Source organism: Genypterus blacodes, unplaced genomic scaffold, assembly GCF_046128005.1.
Source record: "Genypterus blacodes isolate CSIRO-AG114 ecotype Tasmania unplaced genomic scaffold, CSIRO-AGI_Gbla_v1 ptg000099l_1, whole genome shotgun sequence".
Classification (NCBI taxonomy): domain Eukaryota; kingdom Metazoa; phylum Chordata; class Actinopteri; order Ophidiiformes; family Ophidiidae; genus Genypterus; species Genypterus blacodes.
In genome coordinates this window covers 1251918-1272500 of record NW_027466903.1, presented here as the reverse complement: position 1 = coordinate 1272500, position 20583 = coordinate 1251918, and the positions used below count along the sequence as shown (strand labels likewise).

The 20583-nt window shown below is 43.8% G+C and overlaps 3 protein-coding genes across 3 annotated transcripts in view; 1 reads left to right on the top strand and 2 right to left on the bottom strand.

Moving 5' to 3' along the window:
* Positions 1 to 1820, top strand: part of f2r (coagulation factor II (thrombin) receptor) — a 2507-nt gene extending 687 nt beyond the window's left edge. Inside the window, exon 2 of the mRNA XM_076159907.1 lies at positions 410 to 1820. Within this exon, the coding sequence (XP_076016022.1) occupies positions 410 to 1632 (1223 nt within the window). The 3' untranslated portion in view covers positions 1633 to 1820. The remainder of the gene's footprint in view (positions 1 to 409) is intronic.
* Positions 1821 to 4533: 2713 nt separating this feature from the next.
* Positions 4534 to 6789, bottom strand: LOC143008164 (uncharacterized). Its single transcript, XM_076159791.1, has 6 exons — positions 6614 to 6789; positions 5679 to 5821; positions 5521 to 5588; positions 5240 to 5368; positions 5049 to 5144; positions 4534 to 4949 (listed from the first exon to the last, which is right to left on the bottom strand). Exons 1-6 carry the CDS (start codon positions 6731 to 6733, stop codon positions 4867 to 4869), a joined length of 639 nt encoding a protein of 212 aa, XP_076015906.1. The 5' UTR covers positions 6734 to 6789; the 3' UTR covers positions 4534 to 4866.
* A 1624-nt stretch (positions 6790 to 8413) lies between these two features.
* Positions 8414 to 20583, bottom strand: part of LOC143008186 (single-stranded DNA-binding protein 2) — a 42586-nt gene continuing 30416 nt past the window's right edge. Inside the window, exons 5-17 of the mRNA XM_076159819.1 lie at positions 14275 to 14364; positions 12546 to 12605; positions 12383 to 12449; positions 11765 to 11835; positions 11600 to 11667; positions 11104 to 11149; positions 10981 to 11016; positions 10850 to 10904; positions 10626 to 10696; positions 10414 to 10492; positions 10056 to 10084; positions 9860 to 9958; positions 8414 to 9710 (exon numbers count right to left, since the gene is read on the bottom strand). Coding sequence (XP_076015934.1) covers positions 9681 to 9710; positions 9860 to 9958; positions 10056 to 10084; positions 10414 to 10492; positions 10626 to 10696; positions 10850 to 10904; positions 10981 to 11016; positions 11104 to 11149; positions 11600 to 11667; positions 11765 to 11835; positions 12383 to 12449; positions 12546 to 12605; positions 14275 to 14364 — 801 coding nt within the window. The 3' untranslated portion in view covers positions 8414 to 9680. The remainder of the gene's footprint in view (positions 9711 to 9859; positions 9959 to 10055; positions 10085 to 10413; positions 10493 to 10625; positions 10697 to 10849; positions 10905 to 10980; positions 11017 to 11103; positions 11150 to 11599; positions 11668 to 11764; positions 11836 to 12382; positions 12450 to 12545; positions 12606 to 14274; positions 14365 to 20583) is intronic.

Below are 20583 nucleotides of genomic sequence, written 5' to 3'. Positions count from 1 at the left end.
TGATAATAACATCTGCTGTAATAATGCTCTATGGGGTGACCAAAATGTCATCAACTATAAATTCAAATAAAATGACTTTGCTGGAATCCTGGAAGTAAAAGTCAAAGTAGATAAAAGCAACATCCAAAAATGATTCTTAGTGTTCTTCAAGTTTAGTCAGTCACACATTTTAATACTTCATACATGTAGTAGTAATAATATATCCTTCCATTATGGGCCGGGTCACCAACCTCACTTCTCTCAGCATTTCTACAATTTGCATATATAAACCCAACAGAACAGAACCTGTATACAGTTGATAGATGAGTGGCCTCTGTAGACGTTTGTGTATTTTAAATTAGGCTCAGCAGAGGTAAGTTACCAAACATTGGTCATCTGAGTCTAACATTCTGTTGTCTGTCTCTTTAAGGCTCCATGCCCTCCCTGCGGACGTTTTCTGGTCATTTTGTAACTGTTACTGATGAGCCGTTTGACTACATGGGCCTGTCCGTGCTGGACAGCCTGAGGGACGACAGGGGGTCGGGCTCAGGTGGGGGGCCTGAGCCGGTGCACAGGCACAGTCAGCACGGCTCACATCGCACCCCCAAGAAGCTCTTCGTTGTCTCAGAGGAGGCCAAAGGTTTTCTCCAGGGTCACCTGGCAACATACTTTGTCCCCTCTGTTTACACCTTCGTCTTCATCATCAGTGTACCCCTCAACCTTGTTGCCACGGTGATGTTTGTGCGACGAATCCGACCTAAGAAACCGGCAGTGATCTACATGCTGAACCTGGCCTGTGCTGACCTGCTGTTCGGCCTGCTCCTTCCATTTAAGATTGCCTACCATTACCATGGCAACAACTGGATCTACGGCTCCTTCATGTGCAGAGTTGTCACAGCAGCCTTCTACTGCAACATGTACTGCTCGGTCCTGCTCATCATGTGTATCAGCATTGATCGCTTCCTGGCTGTGGTTTACCCGATGGCGTCGCTGACGTGGCGCAGCCCTCACACCGCCTCAGCTGTGTGCGCCGCCATGTGGCTGTTGGCGCTCGGAGGCGTTTCCCCCCTGCTCCTCTCAGGACAGACCATCCATTTGCCAGACCTGGACATCACCACCTGCCACGACGTCCAGGATGTGGAAAAACTACAAGCTTACTACCTTTACTTCTTCCCCATCTACTCTTCTGTTTTCTTCTTCCTTCCTCTCATCTTCACCACTGTGTGTTATGTGCGGATCATCCAGGCCCTGGCCGCTGCCAACGTGGACAACCGATCCAAGAAGAGTAGAGCGATGGTGATGGCTGTGGCTGTGCTGGTGGTGTTTGTGGTCTGCTTCACTCCTACCAACATCATCCTGATGGTTCACTACATCCAGCTGTCTCACCAGAGCAGCGACACTTCCTACCAGGCGTACCTGCTCTCCATGTGTCTGGGCAGCCTGAGCTGCTGCCTGGATCCTGTCATCTACTACTTTGGCTCCTCTCAGTGTCAGAGGCAGGTGGCTGCACTGCTGGGATGCAAGAGACTAGCAAAGAGCACCTCAGAAACAGAAAGTACAAGAACCAGCGGACGGACAGCGAGCACCAGGTCATGTAAGATGGAGAGCGTGCAGATTGGTGTGAGCAGCCAGTACAGCAGACTGGACACTTGAGGCAATGGATGGAAGGAACAAGACTTTGAGGTCCTTCCTCAGACTTTCACCCTCTAAAATCATTACAGAATTCAAGTTCAGTGTAAAGTTTGGACAAATGTTTTGATTGTGTCCAGTGCCAGGAAGTGCTGGATTTATTTGCACTTACAGTAACTCTGAGTATATTTGATTTATGGTTATTTACATGACCTTTCTTGTTTACTTCCACCAGTTATCATGAGCTGTATGCCTGTATGTGTGGTATTTCTGTACTGGACTCATTTCACAACTGTCTCTTTAGTTTCATGTCTTTATTTTCAATGAATTACAGGAATTAAGTGAACAATAATAAAGATTTACTCTCAAGAAATAATAGATGTGATGTAGTAAGTGTATTATTTCAAGACAAGAAAGGGAAATTAACGCCACAGTTTTCATGTATGTGCAAAACATCATGAAATGTTAGTTTTCATGAGTAAATACAGAAAGTCAATCATTTTATTTATCAGCGTTAATGAACCCTAAACGTGTGTATTTGACAAAGATAATTGATCCTACGATGTTCTTCTTCACACGCTTGTGTTTGTTTTCTTCTTCTTGCTCACTCTGTGCCGTCACTGTCATCTGCACACAGAGCTGAAACAGGAAAACCAAACAAAGATAAACACTCAGACGGATACAAACGCCTCCATGCAAGTCAGATATCTGGGGAATCATGGAGCCAGTTTGCTCCGCTGCCGTTTTCCTTCACTTCAATCATGACATCATTATTTCCATTTCATTGCCTTTTGAAAACGATACACTGTGTACAGTCACATCATCATCATCACATGTTCAACTGATCTTCCTCTTATGTGTGTATCTTGTCATTTTTGGAAGTAATAAGTAGAAATACATTATAATACTTCAATATGTCTTGGGAGAATTTGTATTTAAGTTGAGTATTTGCAAACAATTACTTTTACTTCACTACATCCCTGAAATATAATGTATAGTTTTAATCCACAACTTCAAGTCTTCAGGCCATTTCGGGTAAAAGTCAAAATATTATGAGAATAAAGTTGAAATGTTTCAAGAAAGGAGTCACAAATCTTCAATTTGTTGATTTTACTTCAATACTTAGATAGTTACTTTATTTAATTAAAATCAACATAAACACCTAAATTCCTTTTAGTATTTTTATAAAGTTTAACTTGAACATATCTCTACTTTTACTCAAGTCACTGGTGATTTGATATATATCTAAATTATTCATTGCCTGAACGCTGTTAGTCAACAATGTTATGTTAAAATTGATGACATCAGCTGTAAACTGACACAATCGCTGACGATATTTAACACAATAATGTAATGATTTTAAAACCTTTTTACAGGTTCATAGATTCCCTTATTTCCAACTTGTGTGTAGCTCCACTCTGGTGGTGTGTGTGCAGCTCTGTCTCACACTGCAGCATCACCCCCCTGTGGCTGTGTGTGCGGGCTGCAGGGTCTCAAAGGCGACATCATCAGAACTATGATAAAGTGACAAAACCCCACTGACCTGTTTTGCCATCATAGCTGTAGAAGCTCAGCGGGAAGTTCAGACATCCGAGCTGTTTCTTGAAAATTTCCACATCTTTAGGATCAATCTTTCCTGTCCTCGCTGAGAAAAAGAAAGGATTTAAAGAAGAATAAATTCACAGTGTAAAGTGGACTCTGTGCAGATGTTTGTGCAGAGAGGACTCACTGAACTGCAGCAGGTATCTCCCAGTGACGTCCCCGTTCCTGAACGTGTCCGTCCACAGCAGGCAGTCCGAGCAGGTCTGGAGAATATGGCCCTTGTGATCCGACAGATTTTCTTTGACGACAGCGACGGTAGACAGATTAGTAAACAGAATCACAATCAAACATGTCCAATATGCTACCAGGCACCACTCACTGCGAAATGTGGTGGCCAGTCCCGTCACTGTGGCGTTGACCTCACCCACCATGCAGCGATTTCTGAGGAACAAGAATAACTTTCAATTGACTTCTGCGCTTTATTTTCCATATATGTAGGTGAAATACGGTGTTTGCTTATTATCCAGACTTACAGGCAGTGATCTCCCCAGCTTAGAGTCACAATTTGACTGTCCGATGTGGGCGATAAGTGTATCCAGGAGCTTTTTAGAGACTCCAGTGCCTTGTGGTAAGGTTTGGGCTCACCAGCCCCCATCACGTACACCCATTTCCCAAATATCTGCACATAAGAAACAGTCAACTTCCATGTAAATACATTCAATCTTGTGAGAAGTCAATCAGAAAAAAATGCAGAAATAGGCACACTAGAACTATTCAGTGCTTTTTAAAAACAAAATGAAGCCAAACGTACCAGGGTGGGCTCCTCGGGTATGAAGGGCTTGACCAGGTCCTTGCATTCAGGCGAAGACGCAGCAGCGAGAGCGGCAGCAGCGAGGGCCAGCAGAGGCAAAACAACACGGAGATCCATGGCGGAGAGATGAGGAGGATGAGATGCAGAGGATTTCGCCCCCAAACTGCAACAGAACAACCTCTAATGCTGATTCATTTCCCCTCCGGGCTCTCAGAGACAAACAGGGTTGTTGTGTAATTGCTAATACGGGGGAGGAGATGGTTCCTGCTTGCACCATTGGAGGCCTTTTTAACAGCCGTGCACATTTCTTTAGCCCAGCTTCAGTCTGCTGCACATAATGAACTCGGGCAAAGAGCCACGACCTGAATATAAAGGATACGAAACAGCTTTTCTTACTGCAGGGTGACACTGGTTTTTCCCAGCGGCTGATGCTAATGGTGATATCACCCAGCGACGTCTTTGTTACCGTTTCCTGGAGCACAAACGCACTAATAAAAGCTTTTGATAAAGGATTAAGAGATGTTAGAACAAAGAAAGTGCAGAAAATCCAGAAATTGGCGCAGAGAGAGTGGGAGAGTACAAGTTGTTTTTATTTGCAGTATCTCATACAGGACACAGTTAGAAACTCTTCCACCTTCCAAAACAAACCACAAGCTATTCAGATTTCACTTTTTCTCCACTAAGAAACTCACAATAATTCACATTACAAATCCCAGCAGAATCACATCCACAGTGACCTAACTAACCGAGCCCATCTCCTCTTGCTGTTTGTCTGACCATTCCTGTACAAAAACAAAAATATTCAATCCACAAAAGTAAGTTATATCAGTGAACATGCACAAGCACAACACTAGTAAGCACAGGTTAGGCTGGATTTGTTTGGATAGATCACAGGAAGTGCAGCTTTAGTTTCCTGCAGCCTCGGTCGTCTCTCCGTTCTCAGTATTCTCAGCAGCCTTGGCAGTTTCCCTGCTGTCTGCACAAAGATCTGGAAGAAGAGAAACATTAAAAAAAGGAAGATGAAGCATAAATATGGAATCAAAGAGGCTTTTTCTTTCATGGGGAAATGTCAAATCTGTTGTCTGACCTGTTCCTCCATGGAAATACTCAGGGATGAAGTTGAGACACTCGGCTTGCTTCTTAAAGGTCTCGAGCTCAGACGCCTCCAGTGTTCCACTTCGTGCTGTAAACATATGGCAGTATTATTCCATTAAACACGGATTGAGTCGATGTACGTCTGGCTTAAAAAGAGAACAGGAACAAGCCACGGAGACTCACTGAAGAGAAACATGTATCGGCCCTTATTCTTGCCGTCGGGGAGCAAGGTGGTGTCTTCAGACAGGAGGCAGTCGGGGCAGGTGGCGTAGTATTTCCCATCATGGTACGAAGTGTGACCGTTGATAGTAACTATGGAACGATAGGATGAGGTTAAAGAGGCACGTGAGCTTCTATTTCAAGGTTAAATCCATTGTGAAACAGTGAATAACAAAACGTCAAATACACAAATCCAGATATTTGGAGCTATAAATACGTAAAACATACAAAACACAAATACGTACATGTGATGTGACTGGTCATCCCTGTGATGGTGGCATTGGTTCCACCCTGAATACATCTGCCATCAGTTCTTCAGTGGAAAGAAAAGAAAATACATTTATACATTCGTACACTGGAAAACAAACATTCAGATGAACATTAAAGACGTGGGCGTGCTCACAGGCGATCTGCCCAGTAGACGGCTAACACTCCGCTGTCTGAGGAGGCCGACAGCTCCACCCAGGAGGTGTTCACCGTCACCAGGTCCGACTTCAGACCGGGCTCGTCCCACATGCCCACAGCCAACACCCACTTCCCATAGATCTGCACACACGCAAACACACAAACGCTTTACTCCTTCAGTAGACATCGACTATACTGATTGTCACCAAAGCTTCATAAACAACCAGATGTAACAACACATTTAAAGTCAGGAATAAAGGAAATGACAAAATAGGAGGAAAAATCAACTCTTTTGCTGATTCTAGATATCATCCTGTTTATCTGTTTGTCTGCTATCATGCAGTAATATTAGCATCTTAGAGACTGAAGCCATTTTTGTTGATTTTCCTTTTTGTTCTTTCTTCAGTTTTTGAAGTAAAACAACAATCAAAAACCAGTCAAACCTGAGTTAAAAAAAAAGTTTTTCTTCTGATAACAATATCAGAATCTGCTCTCCTGTTGGAGTCTTTATTCTTATTATCTCCCATTTCATTCCACATCATATCATCAGTCATCCATTGCATTTGCAGATTAATATAATTATTATATGTTTATTAATTATCTAATTATCATTAGATTAATCCTTGGGGAAAAGATAAAGTAAGTAAGTCATGTACCTTCATTTATTTCAATAACATCTGTTGTCACCAACAAAAGTTGGTTTAAACTAGTATAAATAATTACAGAATTGTTAAATAAATAGTTATATTCAAAAAACAGCTTTTTGCATTGAAATAAATGAAATCATTTGGCTCATAAACGTCTCCTCTTATCCCTTATCACACTATTTTATACATCTAATGTCTAAGGTTTTTCGTGAGCTCCTTGGGAGAAAAGTAAGCATCAAGTCCTGCTCAGAGCTCCGATTGCTGCTCAAACCTGTGGGATACTCACGGGGCTGTGGCTGTCCAGGACCAGAGGTTTGACCAGAGCTTTACAGTCTGGATCAGACGGATCAGCAGCAGCAACCAGAGAGCTGAGAGCCAACAGGGCCACCAGCAGCTGTGCAGCCATGACGAGAGACACTACAGAGCTGCCAGCCAGCGTCTACTCAAAGGAGAACCAGGGGAGGTGTCCTGCAACGGTGGGCTGGGCCACACACACACAGAGGATGAGAGAGAGAGAGAGAGAGAGACCTGCACACAAACAAGCACAATAACTTGTGTTCTGTTTATCACCTTATGTAACAGCCAGCTGGCAGGCACTGAATACTGAGACCCCTTTATCTTTCACAGTGAGATCCATGCAGGGCCCTACACACACACACACACACACACACACACACACACACACCACACAAACATACACACACACACACACACACACACACACACACACACACACACACGTGAGCACATACACATACGCACGCACGCACACACAGAACTAAAATGTCCCCCTCATGTAATGTCCTCTTCTCATAACATTAGCGGTTACATCAACTATTGTAATTCCATCCACACATGGAAACCCATACTCTCTGATAGAACAAGAGGACAGCTGAGACGGTTGGACAATGGCACCTTTCTTCTTCAGAGACACTTACATAACACTTCCCAGGAAGCTGCAGGGAGAAAAAAGGTCCTGAGGTCAAGAGTAACAGTATGATGAGGAAAGAAAGACGGAAAGAAAGAAAGAAAGAAAGAAAGAAAGAAAGAAAGAAAGAAAGAAAGAAAGAAAGAAAGAAAGAAAGAAAGAAAGAATCTCATGTGTCATCTCTATCTTGTCTCGCTCACATGAGAGGCTTCAGGTCAGAGGTCAGGGGTCAGGGGTCAGAGGGCCTGAGAGTCAGTGAGCTGCTCCTGTGCAACACATGAGTTACTTCAGTCTGTGTTGATGAGAGGCTGGAGGGCTTTGACCTGTGGGACTCGGGGGACAAACTCAGGCCTCTGGTGTGTTGCTTTTGGAGGATTTTACCCCACAGAGGGACTTTTTACTGCTCCACATCTGGAGCAATAACACACACACACACGCACGCACGCACGCACGCACGCACGCACGCACGCACGCACGCACGCACGCACGCACGCACGCACGCACGTCTATACTCCTCTTCATACACACGACCTTGGCAAATAAACAGTAGCAGACGCTAACTAAGGGAAGAGAAGCTTTATACCAGCATATTCAAAATCCATGAAGTACTTCTCGTGTATTTACAAAAACATAATACAAGAATTAAAAAAGAGAAAAGGAACACATCACAAATGGAATCCCACCTACTGCAACAGAACAGAGAACATGAGCCCATTTACAGATGCATTATGCTCCCACTTATGGCTTCAAACCGAAACAGAAACAAACAAAATATCTGTTCAGTTGTGACGGTGCATCGTCAGTCCATCCTTCCCTTCCAGCTTTTAAAATGAATAATAACAATAATAATATTAATAATAATAATATCAAATACACATACAAGACAGAGGAGCTACATTTGGAGCTGTACACTTTGCTGTCAGGGACGGGAGAGGAGAATGTTCACAGGCATATTGTCCTTTTATACACGATGATAATACATCCTGGGCAGTGAAAAAGGTTTAAAACATTGAATGCAAACAGGCCTATTTTACCTTTTATGTACCAAGTAAGTGTCAAAGTCAAACTGAGGTCACAGTTCATGCGGATGACGAGGAGGAAAGATTGACCGAGAGGCTGTTGGCGTCATGTTTTTACAGTTTTTACCTTCTGTCTGACCTTAACGTTCTGTTCCCAAAGCGTGTCAGGCGCAGAAACACATGTCCTTTATCTTTGTTTCACTTCATGTGCGTTTGTGAGTAGTCATTCTAAAACAGTGAATTGTTTACAGACTGAAAACCAGAGGAACAATTAAGAAACAAAACTGGCACATCAAATGAAAGCAGGTTTAGAGTTCCCTGGAAGGTGGATCATTACCAGATTTGATTTATCTCTCTGTCACTTCTGCTTTTCTCTTCCTGTGCTTGAATGTAAAATCTGGAGTGGGATCACAACAGAGAAGGATCAGAAAGGTTTCAAATTTCCGTCTGTACTAGTTGTCAGCAAAACTTGCTCTCTCATTTTATTCGAGATCCGTTCTGCTCATTTCCAAACATTTCCAAACAGTGAGCGACGATACCTTCAACCCAAACATTCATCACAATGTGACGCTTTACCCCAAATACCAACAAACACTTTCAGTAATTCATGTTTGGGGAAAAAGAGAATAAATGCAAACTTTATCTTATTGGTCTTTGTTTGTTTTGAGATCTGGGCCGGTAATGAAAATAGATCAGATGGATAGATCAGAAACCCATAATATAAAAACAAAAGCACAGTGTCAGTGTTTATCTGATCCAGACTAGCACACCTGTTTAAAATACTTGACACAAAGTTAAGTCCTGAAGTCCCAAATACACTTTGTGGAAGAGTAAATGTGATCTGTCCCTTCATCGTGAGTGGACGAGGTCGTTTGCTGTTTGTTTGGGAACAGAAGAAACAGGAAAAAAAAGATTGCTGCGTTTTTCCATGTGACACTTAAATTTTTTCGATTAAAATCGGTCCCTTTTCTCAGCAAATCTGCGAGAACTGAAAACAGGAGACACATTAGTTTACTGGCCTGTTTGCTGTGCTAGCGGCAGCTTTGGGTAATGAACCCTGTGACCTGCAGGACACAGAATGACTCGCCCGCGACTGTCCACACAGGATATAAATATACAGAGTTCTCCTCCAGGTGATCTGAATTTGGCTCCTTTGTACAGTCTCGTAGTTTGCAGAGGAAGAACTGATATGATGAAGAGTTTACCACTTATTACAGGAGGAGGGGCGGGGCAGAGGAGACGAGGACAGAAACCATAGGGTGGAGGGGTGGGTGGGGTGGTACAGAGCCTGGGGCAACTGTCCTGACTGGGCAGCTGTTGGGGGAGGAGTCACTGGCCGAGTTGACATCACATCCTGTCTCTCTGCGTCTCTCACCAATCAACACCAGCTGGCTGGATCAAAGGCTTCACACACTCATCGTCATGTTTGGAGAATACTGCAGAGACGGAGAGACCAAAGAGTGTGTGTTGGTGAGAAAGACACAAACCAAACACACACACACACACACACACACACACACACACACACACACACACACCTCAGATCCCTCCAACCAGACCATACAGAAGATGACAGCAAACTCACACTTTCATTCTGAAAAGGGTTGAGGAAGTTTCCCCCCATCTCTCCGTCCTCCCTGGGGGTTCCGGGCTGGTTGCTCATACTCAGGTTACCAGGAGAGTTCTGTCATGCAGACACAAACATGGATGGATGTTAGATATGACTTGAATTAGAACAATCATCATGTGAATAAGCAGAGAGGATAAAGGTCTCTTCCTACCTTGGGGAGACTGTCCATATCACCAGACCCTGACAGAGGAATTAGGAGAAATCAATCAATCAATAAAGGACAGTGGTTCTGTTTAGATCCTTTTTCACCAGGAGCTTATTTCCCTTCATACATGTTGTTTACATCATCTGTGTCATGCTGTCTTTATAATGAAATGAGATGAATGAGATTACTCTGATATCGATTTTTTCCCCATCTGATTTGTAAATATTGAAGATAATAACTGAAATGTTGTCCAAAACAATCTTTGTTTGTGTGTGTGTGTGTGTGTGTGTGTGTGTGTGTGTGTGTGTGTGTGTGTGTGTGTGTGTTTGTGTGTGTGTGTGTGTGTGTGTGTGTGTGCTGGTACCTAATGATCCATTCATGTGATGGGGCTCCATTCCAGCCATTCCCCCTAATGGACCATCACCAGCTGCTCCCATAGGAAACTGAGGGAACATTAACAGGGCAGCACAGTGGTTGGTGCACAGCAGACACCAGAACACAGAGAGATGAAAAGGTCAACCAACAGTAAGCATTCACACTCAGGTACACTCAGACACAGCAGGTGTGTTGCCTCACATTCGGTCGACTTCCACCTGGAGGAACTGCGTTGATCATCGTGTACATGTTGTCTCCAGAGTTGGTTGAATCTGTTGAATCAGAATGTGGGAATAAAGATCAGTCGACATTACACTGCAGGCTCCGCCCCCTTTCTTTCTTTCTTTCTTTCTTTCTTTCTTTCTTTCTTTCTCTCTCTCTCTCTCTCTCTCACACACACACACACACACACACACACAGCTCACCTGCTGGACTGGGCATTATAGGGGTGCCCGGCGGCCCCCCTCCACCTGGAGGTCCCTGAAATTCAAATTGTGAGATTACTTCATGAAGTGCAGCCAAGTAAACAAGACCATTCCATGTTAAACGTACGTACCACATAACTTCCTGGAGACGCAGACGAGTACGGCGTCTGCAGACATACAGAGAGAAGTTAGGAAAGGAGTGAAACCACTGCTAACGGCTGATCTGTGAAGAAGGTGTTTGTGTGGCCACTTACGGAATTGGAGTTTGGATTTGGCCAGGGTCTCCCACCACCAGGTCCCCTAGAACATTCACACACACACACACACACACACACACACACACACACACACACACACACACACACACACACACACACACACACACACACACACACACTTTTCAGCTTCTGGCAAGCTCTCAATCTTCCTCAATTCATTCCTGCACACTTGGCAACAACAGGCCGTGTTGTTGCCAAGTCTGTAGGAATGAAACAAGAGGTAATGGGAACAAAAAGGAGAGCGAAAATACAAAAAGAAGACAAAACAGAAGAAAGGGCCTCTCAGCGGTGAGCCAGGAACTTACAGTGCAGCGGTAATTAAAGGTTACATAAAGGAAATGGCTGCCTGCATCTAACTGCAGGGAGAGATTGAGAAGGCCTGTCTTTTAAAGTCGTCCTTCAGGACATTTAGGTGCGTGTGGGAGTTAATTTACACTTTAGAGGTCAAACATAATGAGAGAGAGGGACTCACATATTCATGCCAGGCATCCCAGGGCCAACCAGAGCGTTCAGGGGTGGCCTCATTCCACCTCCATAACTCTACAAATAAAAGCAATACCACAGAAAAAACAAGAAGGTAAATTAAAATAAGCCAATTCAGTGTGAAATATCCACATGAAGCGTCCGGTCCACATACCTGGGGCCCAAGAGGGACCATGCCTCTGGGCGGGGTCATCCTCTGCATCGGGCCGCACATATTTGGATGTCCTGAAAAACAGAAAACCCTTGATATCACAGCAGTCATCACTCTCTTTCAGGACAGTGCATTCAAAGGGCTTTCATTTGCATAATTTAAGGACATGGCAGGATTCATCTGCATTCTGTTAGCACCACATGCAGCAGCACCTTACAATAAAGTGAACCTACCATTACACAGGGTTGTAACTGTGTGGATTGAACGTAAATCGTATGGATTTGTGATAGATGGATGCAGTGGTATGATCTGTTTGCATGCAGACATTTTAATCTTTAATCAGCCTGCTAAAGGACGATCAATTGTACATTGATTCTAAATGTTCATTAAAATACACACTGTCCTTATAGAACAAAGCAATCTTAAATCCTTAAAATTCAATACTTAATACCAGGATTTGTCAGAGCAGGTAAACAGTCTGCCATTGCTGATCCCTGCTCTTATCTTCTTGCTTTAGGCTGACAGGAGTGGAATTAATTGCTAAATGTCTTTGTTGCCTATCACCTTCTGCTGTTGAATCTCTCCCTCGCACTGTGTGTGTGTGTGTGTGTGTGTGTGTACCTTGCTGTCTTGTGGGGTCCATCCCACTGGGTAACATAGGCTGGCTACCCGGGACTCCTCCAAGTCCCTACAGAGGGGAGAGAACTCATCACCATCATCATCATCACACAGACTCTGCCCTTCTGTTCCGCCTGCAGCCTGCAGGTGTCAGCGTAGCTCTTACCTGGTTGGGTAATCTGAGGGGGGGTCTGGGTCCTCCTGGGTACCGTGGCGACATAAACGGCTGTCAAAACAAGCAGAGAAACATATGGGATCAAAGCCTCGGGTGCACACCGCCTACACACCTGCAGGACTCACTCAGAGGTTGAATGGTAAGTTGTGAGCCTTAACATCTAACTCTTGTGATTTCACCTCATGATCTCAGTATGATAAGGAATCTGGCATCTTGGTCGAAAATGAGTGAAGCATATCAGCTTAGGCGCATTTTAGAATGAATGGGTTTCATATCTTAAAAAGTCAAAGGTTGGAAGAGTTCAGCGAGATGTAGTGGCAAAACCGTAACACCCTGTATCTCAGATCGGGTACTGATTGATCCAATAGAATAGCCTACCAACTGTTCCACACACTTCTGCCAAAGATACCTTCTTGGTTACTGCCTAAAAAACTCCCAAACTGAAACGACGCAATCATCTGAGGGCCGAAATGGAATCCAGCCAAAGACTTTTACAGGAAGAAACGAAAGTCTGCAAGGGTGAAGGGAGCCTGCTGAACTCAAAGCAACAATCACAGGCAGTACCCGGCGAGTACAGAATCATTGTGCATTTGTCCATCTTGTTGTCGACCCTTGAGAACCCCTGATAAGTCTCTGACCACACAAATACAATGTTTCTATTACACACAAGCTTCATAAGAGCAGAATGGGCAAAATGACCTCGTTTTCATTGATAGAACTGTTGGGAAAAGACAGATATAGTGTGCGTGCTGTGTGTGTGTGTGTGTGTGTGCAAAAAGCTCTTTTGTAGCGCTCTCCACAGACTCTTGCAATGCTGAGTGTGCTTATTTATTGCAATGTCATGATATTGATGATATTGATGATGCTCCTGGGATGAAGCAGCAGTACTATAATAAACCACTAGAGGGCAATGCTTCGCTTGTTTTGGTCAGGGTCTGAAATGAAAATGTCAGTCAGTGCTGATGATTGAACAAAGACCTTGTGGCAATAAGTAAGCAAGTGACCAATAAATGAATGAATGAATGAATGAATTCATTAATTCAGCAGTTTCTGGGCGATTTGACTTGTGTCTCATCAGCTGATCGGCCTTAATAACTTCAAGTCTTCAAAGAGCAATTGATCTTCAGAAGATGTAACATGGAAAACGCTGCTTGCACTCAAGCGTGTGTTTTTTTTAAATGAAAATGGAGCCGAGGAATGACTATGAAGGTTATTGATCGGCGTGTCAGAGGCGTATGTCTGAATCTGACTGATAATGATGGTTAATCAATGTGCGGTTGACTTGAGTTCTTCTGACGGAAAACAGAGATCATCTGGGGCAAAGCTGTGTGTGTGTGTGTGTGTGTGTGTGTTTGTCTTTGGGAGACTTGTTTCTCCTGTCAGAATCTGTTCTCTGTGTTTTATATGAACACACAGCATAACACACCACAATCAAAGCACATTTTGACAAACACATCACACATCCATGATTATTCAAAACCCTGGAAGTGAATTGACTGGAGGAGGAACGCCAGCAGCTACAGATCAGTTCCAGTCAATGAATTATGGGCCATAATTTAACCTGTGGCCTTTTCCTCTAATATGTGTGGGTGAACTGAAGACACCCCTGATCTCTCTCTCTCTCTGTCTCTCTCTCTCTCTCTCTCTCTCTCTCTCTCTCTCTCTCTCTCTCTCTCTCTCTCTCTCTCTCTCTCTCTCTGTGTGCGTGTGCAATGCAGACCTGAAAGAATCCTGGAGGGACGGGTCCCACTGGCATGCCATCTCCTGGGGGAAGGTTCCCAAGCACGGGGCTCGGAGCTGCTGCTGCACTCTGCAAGACACATACACACACAAAACAACACAATTAAAGAGTAATAAAAAAGGAGCAGCAATTTTGGCACTCTCTGGTCTCCTCATACCTCCCTCTCTCCCTCTCCCTCTCCCTCTCTCTCTCTCGCTCTCTGGGATATTTCCTGTCTCTGCAGATGCCCTGCCACGCTGGTTGAGCTCGGGGTATTTTTATACCTTGTGTGTTTTTTGTTGTGCTTGTCCCAGACGGGCGGCGCTGGCACATTTCAACACTGCCTCTGTCTGCTTCCTGTGGCATTGTACTGCTGAACTAACCCGGCACTGCCAGCCAAAACGACGGCCTCTTCCTCATCCTCAACAGAGACACAGATGACCATCAATAGTGGAGCGCGTGCCACACATCCATCCCCTCTTTGTCTCTCTCTCTTTCTCTCTCTCTCCTCTCTCTGGCATCAGCTTGGTGTAAGAAGCCCACAGTCTGTGAAGTTTGTACCAGCTGACTTTTTAGGTCAGACCGGCACAAGGTATCATCAGAGCTGAGATAAAAGCAGGCTGATGACACTCCTGCACCACCACCACCACTACCCACTCGCCATTCCCTCGCTCCCTCCCTTCATATCTCCCTTGTATCTCCAGATCTGTAATGTTGGGGAACAGAGCTCAGGATGCAGCGCAGCCTTTTCATTCTGATGCTCCTCACACAGAGCCTGTGTTTGTCTCAGCAGATGAACGTACAGATGGACACAGATGGATATTGTATCTCTGTGGTTCAGTGGTGAGAGACTGGATTTCAAAGTGTTTATGTGTGTGTGTGTGTGTGTGTGTGTGTGTGTGCAAGAGCATTTTGTGATGTCCTGAGTTGTTTTTTTTTTTTTTTCACTTCTTGCACTGTGGATTACCCAGAATGCCTTTTACTCACTGGCAGCCTGGAGGTCTGCTGAGTTTGCCTTCCCACAAAGACACACACACACACACACGCACACATACACACACACACACACACAGGTAGCAAGAGGGAGAGAGAGAGAGAGGGAGAGAGAGAGAGGGAAAAAGAGGACAAAGCAGAGATTATGAGTGTGTGTGTGCACATGGCCTGTGTGTGTATGTGCATGTAAGTGTCTGAGTGTCTATTACAGCGAAAGTTGGGGGGAAGAAAAAAAAATCTAGCTGACCTGCTGACGGAGCAGCATTTACCAAATACAGCAACAAGGAAATAAATAAAGAAATGCAACACGGCAGGTTTCTGGCTGCCCAAAAGCCAGCAGCACCCTGCGACAACAACAACAACAACAACATCAACAAGACCACTGGCACAAACACAGCCAGTCTTGATTATGAAACACCAGAATGACTGAGATGACATCAGCAAATCAGGATGAACCGCACTGAACTTTTGGGGAAGAGAATGGTGAAATGACACAAAAATACAGATAACTGGAGACACAAGTTTGTCACAAATTGACAAACATTGAAAACATATCTCCTATTTTGAGGATTCTTGCAATTTCTTTCCCCACAGTGATTGGGCCTAGGTGATACATTACACAGAGTACTGGTACTTTGGAAGGTGATTGCTGCTCATACATGTTTAATTGTACTCAACCCTTTACCTTTAATGCAGTATTTTCCTCTCTGGCATTACATCTGAAGTATTTTAAGGCTTTAAAGTATTTCAGTGCCTCTTCCTCTGCTGATAGAACTCAATCTATTGTCGATTTATCATCATTATGCTCCTACTGTTTACTAGCCTGCTGCACTGCTGCTGCATGGCTGCTCCTCGCCAAATTACAAGCTGAGAGCACATTTATTTATGTATGTCTGACGCTGTTGCAAGAAGAACAAATCCAAACCAAAGAAAAATCCCCGTTCAGACAAAACTGCAGACAAAACACGTGAATGGAATTAAAGTCTAGACGAGAGCCTGACAGTTATTTCCTGATGAAGCAGTGAGAAAAGCATCTGTAAGGTCAGTATAACTGGACCGATGGTCACGATAACAGTATGAGCTGGCTGGGCCGCTCCAAGTGCTGAGGGGGAAAACCAGAGTTGAAAGGCCCCAGTGTACGGAAGACGAAGCCTGTGAACACTTCAGAACACAGTGTGAGCATTCTAGGCCTAACAAAGAGCAGCTGAGGCAGTGGTGGTGAAAGAGGCAATCAAATGACAGAGAAGCAATACTCTATACTGGTTCTGTTGATCCATAGACCTAGTGATCACAAAATACCCCCAGAATGCTATAACTTAACTAGTTTAGACGTAGACTCTTTGAAAATTCCCTATGCTGATTACACTCACTTACACAGTCTGTGTTCTCTCTGCACTTCTGTATAGTCATAGATTCATTCCATTGTTAGGAAACAGTTCAGATGCACCATAACAGCTCCTCTTGACAGCGTCATGTTTGACCCGATGCTCCGTTACATAGCACCGCGAACAGAAAGTCAGTGTTTAGTACTGACTGTCACACTTACAACATTGTTTAAAACTCCTGTCAGGTATTTCAGTTGAAATACTGAACTGCAGCCAAGCTCTTCAGATTCCAGCACTTAACCTTTTCAAACACACAGGCACACAGTAAATAATACACTGATAATGAGAATCATCATTGTGTGTGTGTGTGTGTCTGTGCACGGTACACAATATGTATTGGTGAGGTAATATAGTTAGACATTTGCTCAGAGAGATTGATAAACACTGTTGAAACAAATAATTAGAGGAGGTGAAGTGAAGCACTATAACCCAGTGTTAAATATCAGACCACTTACTGACTGGAAATGTCAAGGATTATACTATAGATTATTGTTCTTGTATTAATGGCAATAAATAATACTTATTGTAATGCTCTATAAAGAACAAGACCGTTTCTGCGTTCCAATCCATTCCCCTTCCAATAAAAGTTAATCTCTCCTCTGATTTTCTCAGTTCTCCTTTCTCTCCTCTGTCCTTTTCTAGTGGGAGGTCAGAGGGACTCAGGGCAGTCATAAGACTCTCAGAATGAGACAATAACTGCCACCCTGGGTTCTCCCACTTTGTCTTTCTGTCCCGGCCACCATTTCTCCATTCAGCACTAGTTTATTGCTGTTGTAAGTAGAGGACTGTGTTTGTGATGAAACTCGATGCGGCTCCTGCGTATCCTCAGATGAACACCTGCATCTCCTGGCAAACTCATTTCCGGCATAAATTATGCAAAAGGCCACCCTCCAGGCGAAAGCTACAGTACACCGGACACACACATTCACACACACACACAGACACACACACACACCAGCCCACACACACACACATCGCGGTATTCACCATAGTACAACGTTACTGAATATGCACACCGCGAAATACACAAAATGGAGTCCAAATTACATCACTGGCTGAGAAAGGGTTTATTCATTCATTGAAAGCAGATGAACACATGAGTTTTCTCCTCGGTTAAAAGTTCTTCAGATTTGGATGAAAGCAAACAGGGGTGTGTACCTTCATTCAGTCAGTCAGCCATCACAGAGCTAAACACACTGTGCCACTGTGTACAATCACATTCTTTGTACTGCAGCGTACAATGCATTTTACTGCCACAGTTCCACTGCGCTGCTTTATCTTATCAAGCATCCTTTGTTGTATGTGATAAGCGTGGAATGACTGCTGAAATGAGAGTTTTTTAGATGTCCTGTCTGTTGATTAGAACACCACAAAATGCCTCATGGGGGAAAAAATGGCAAATATGGATTTAAATTGAGCAAAAAAGGACCTATTTGTTCATATCAGAGAGTTAAATCTAGTGTACCTGCAACACACAGCACCTCGCTTCTACATTGACACACTCTAGTCCCATCACACCAAGGCCTCAGTAGTGCTTAATAAAATAACTTACAAGGCTTTTTCATCGCTATGTTTTCTGAACGTGTGTGTGTTCCTCACTAATGTGTGTGTAATGCATGCATACTTGTGCGTGTATGTGTGTAAAGGTGGGGAGTCATTTTCAGACAGAGACAGAGACACTCAGAGATGCGTGAGTGGAATCTCAAAAGGCTGCCGGTGTCTGTCTATTCTCTCTCTCTCCTCTCCCTCTCTCTCTCTCACTCTCTCTCTGCGTCTATTTCTCTCTCTCTCTCTGCATTGTCTGTCTGCTTTCTTCACCACTCTGCCTTTAGTTTGCTGTCTCATTTTGACATCATTTTGCATCTATACACAATCGGAAAAAATTGGTTTTAATCACCAGTGCGACTAAGGTTAACGCTGCTTCTCTGTCAGAAGAGGTTATGTTACACTATGGCGGGATTATAACATACTGTATTTTATTTTCAGATGCATGTGAGAGTGCAAGAAGATTGAAAGGTGCAGTGGAGGTTTATAATCCCAAATTGCTGGTATACTGGGTGTCATTGGAGAGCCTTTAGGTGGGGGGTGGTGATGGGGTGGGGATGGCTTTTGCCACTGAGTTTCAAGGCCACCCCAGTATAACAGGATATACAAATGACACACCACACAGGAAGGAACTCCGTCCCTCCTCTCTCTCTCTCTCTCTCTCGCTCATTCTCTATTACTCTTTCCCGCTCCCTCCATCCTCTAAAATGCCATTAGTCTACTTCCTGAATGAGGGAGGGGGGTAGGAATGGAAAGAGGAGACGCTACCACATCCTACACACACACACACACTGACACACACACACACACACACACACACAAGCACACACACACACACACACACACACACACACACACACACACACACACACACACACACACACACACACACAGGCACGCATGCACAATGAAGTGTGAACACAGAAAGCGTGTGTTTTGCTGCTTTGAGTTGAGAATGGGTGTGCTGTGCTTTTAACAATGTATTATTCACAGTCTCCCGTGGCGACCAGAAACAGTTTGGCGCACTGCACTGTCCAATCCTCGGCCAAACTCAATTTCAAGGGAGAAATTGAGCCTCTGACATTCACAGCTCCTCTTTTTACTATAACATGCCATGTGTTGCATGCCAGTGAAACATGGCAACCAGGGGTTTCCACCCCAAATCTCTGGCCAAAATATTGGGCCAAAATCAATTAAATGAGTATTTTATACGTTACTGTGTGTTGACACAAGACAAAATGGTTGAGCACAAGGGAAAGGGGAGGCTTGTTGGCAGAGGTCACCTGTTTCAACCTGGATCTCAACCAGGTCTGTCACCATTAACCTCCTGAGACCAAGACATTTATTTTTTAATTTCTCCTTGCTTTGTGGGATTAGTGGGACTTAATATGTATAAAACTTAAAACATTGTCTTTGAACAGGAAAAATTAAAAATATAACATAAGACACCAGTCACCAGTGAATATTGACCCAATTTCAATGCAAAAACTTGCAATAGTCCAAAAAGTGGGGAGTGTGATCATAGGTGTTCTACATATGAACGCAGTATAAAACATATATTTCTTCATTCTATCTGCTAGGTTTTCTAAGGGGGCAGCAAAAACACCATGACCTATAAGCTGTAGGGAAGGAAAAATGTAATGTCCACATTTGAGGACGCAGGGTCGATCGATTTCAAATGACTATTTGATTAAAAACGATTGACAATCGTTAAAAATGTAAGTTGTACATTGTGGCACAAAAAGGATGAGGGTCAGAGCCAGGAAAGGCCACGGGCATCAGTTGGCTGGGGACATTTCACATAAAAAACAAAACATAATGCAGCAGTGTTTTGATGCTGCAAAAAGAGCCTGCATTTTGTTTGTCCTAATGGTTCATGGCTCATCCATATCATGGAATTGGTTGAATTTTGATAAATTGGGATTGGAAATTTGGAATATTAATTTCTCCTTCTTGTCTATACATAGAGAAATGTTGATTACTCATTTAAGAATCAAAATCAGATTAATCCATTATGATAACAATGGATGGTGACAGCCCTACTCTCAGAGTTCAGCCTAATAAGGACGATTGAGAAAACAATGAAGACTCTGTTCTCTTTATTATCTTCTTTATCTTCCTTATCTTTGTCAGTGGCATTATAGTCATTAGAGGTGATTACTGGGTATACTGGCAGTACAATGGATGTAACTGGTCTCACTGGGTGATTACAGGTGCGGTGATATGAGCCGCACAGCGTCAGGAGACTACTGACCGCCTTTCCTTTATCAGTGATTTCATTATCGACCCTTGTAAACATCTCCGTGAGAAGCTGCGAGGAGCTGTATAATATGTGAGGTGGAGCTGCGAGCTGATGCGGTGTCAGATACACACACACACACACACT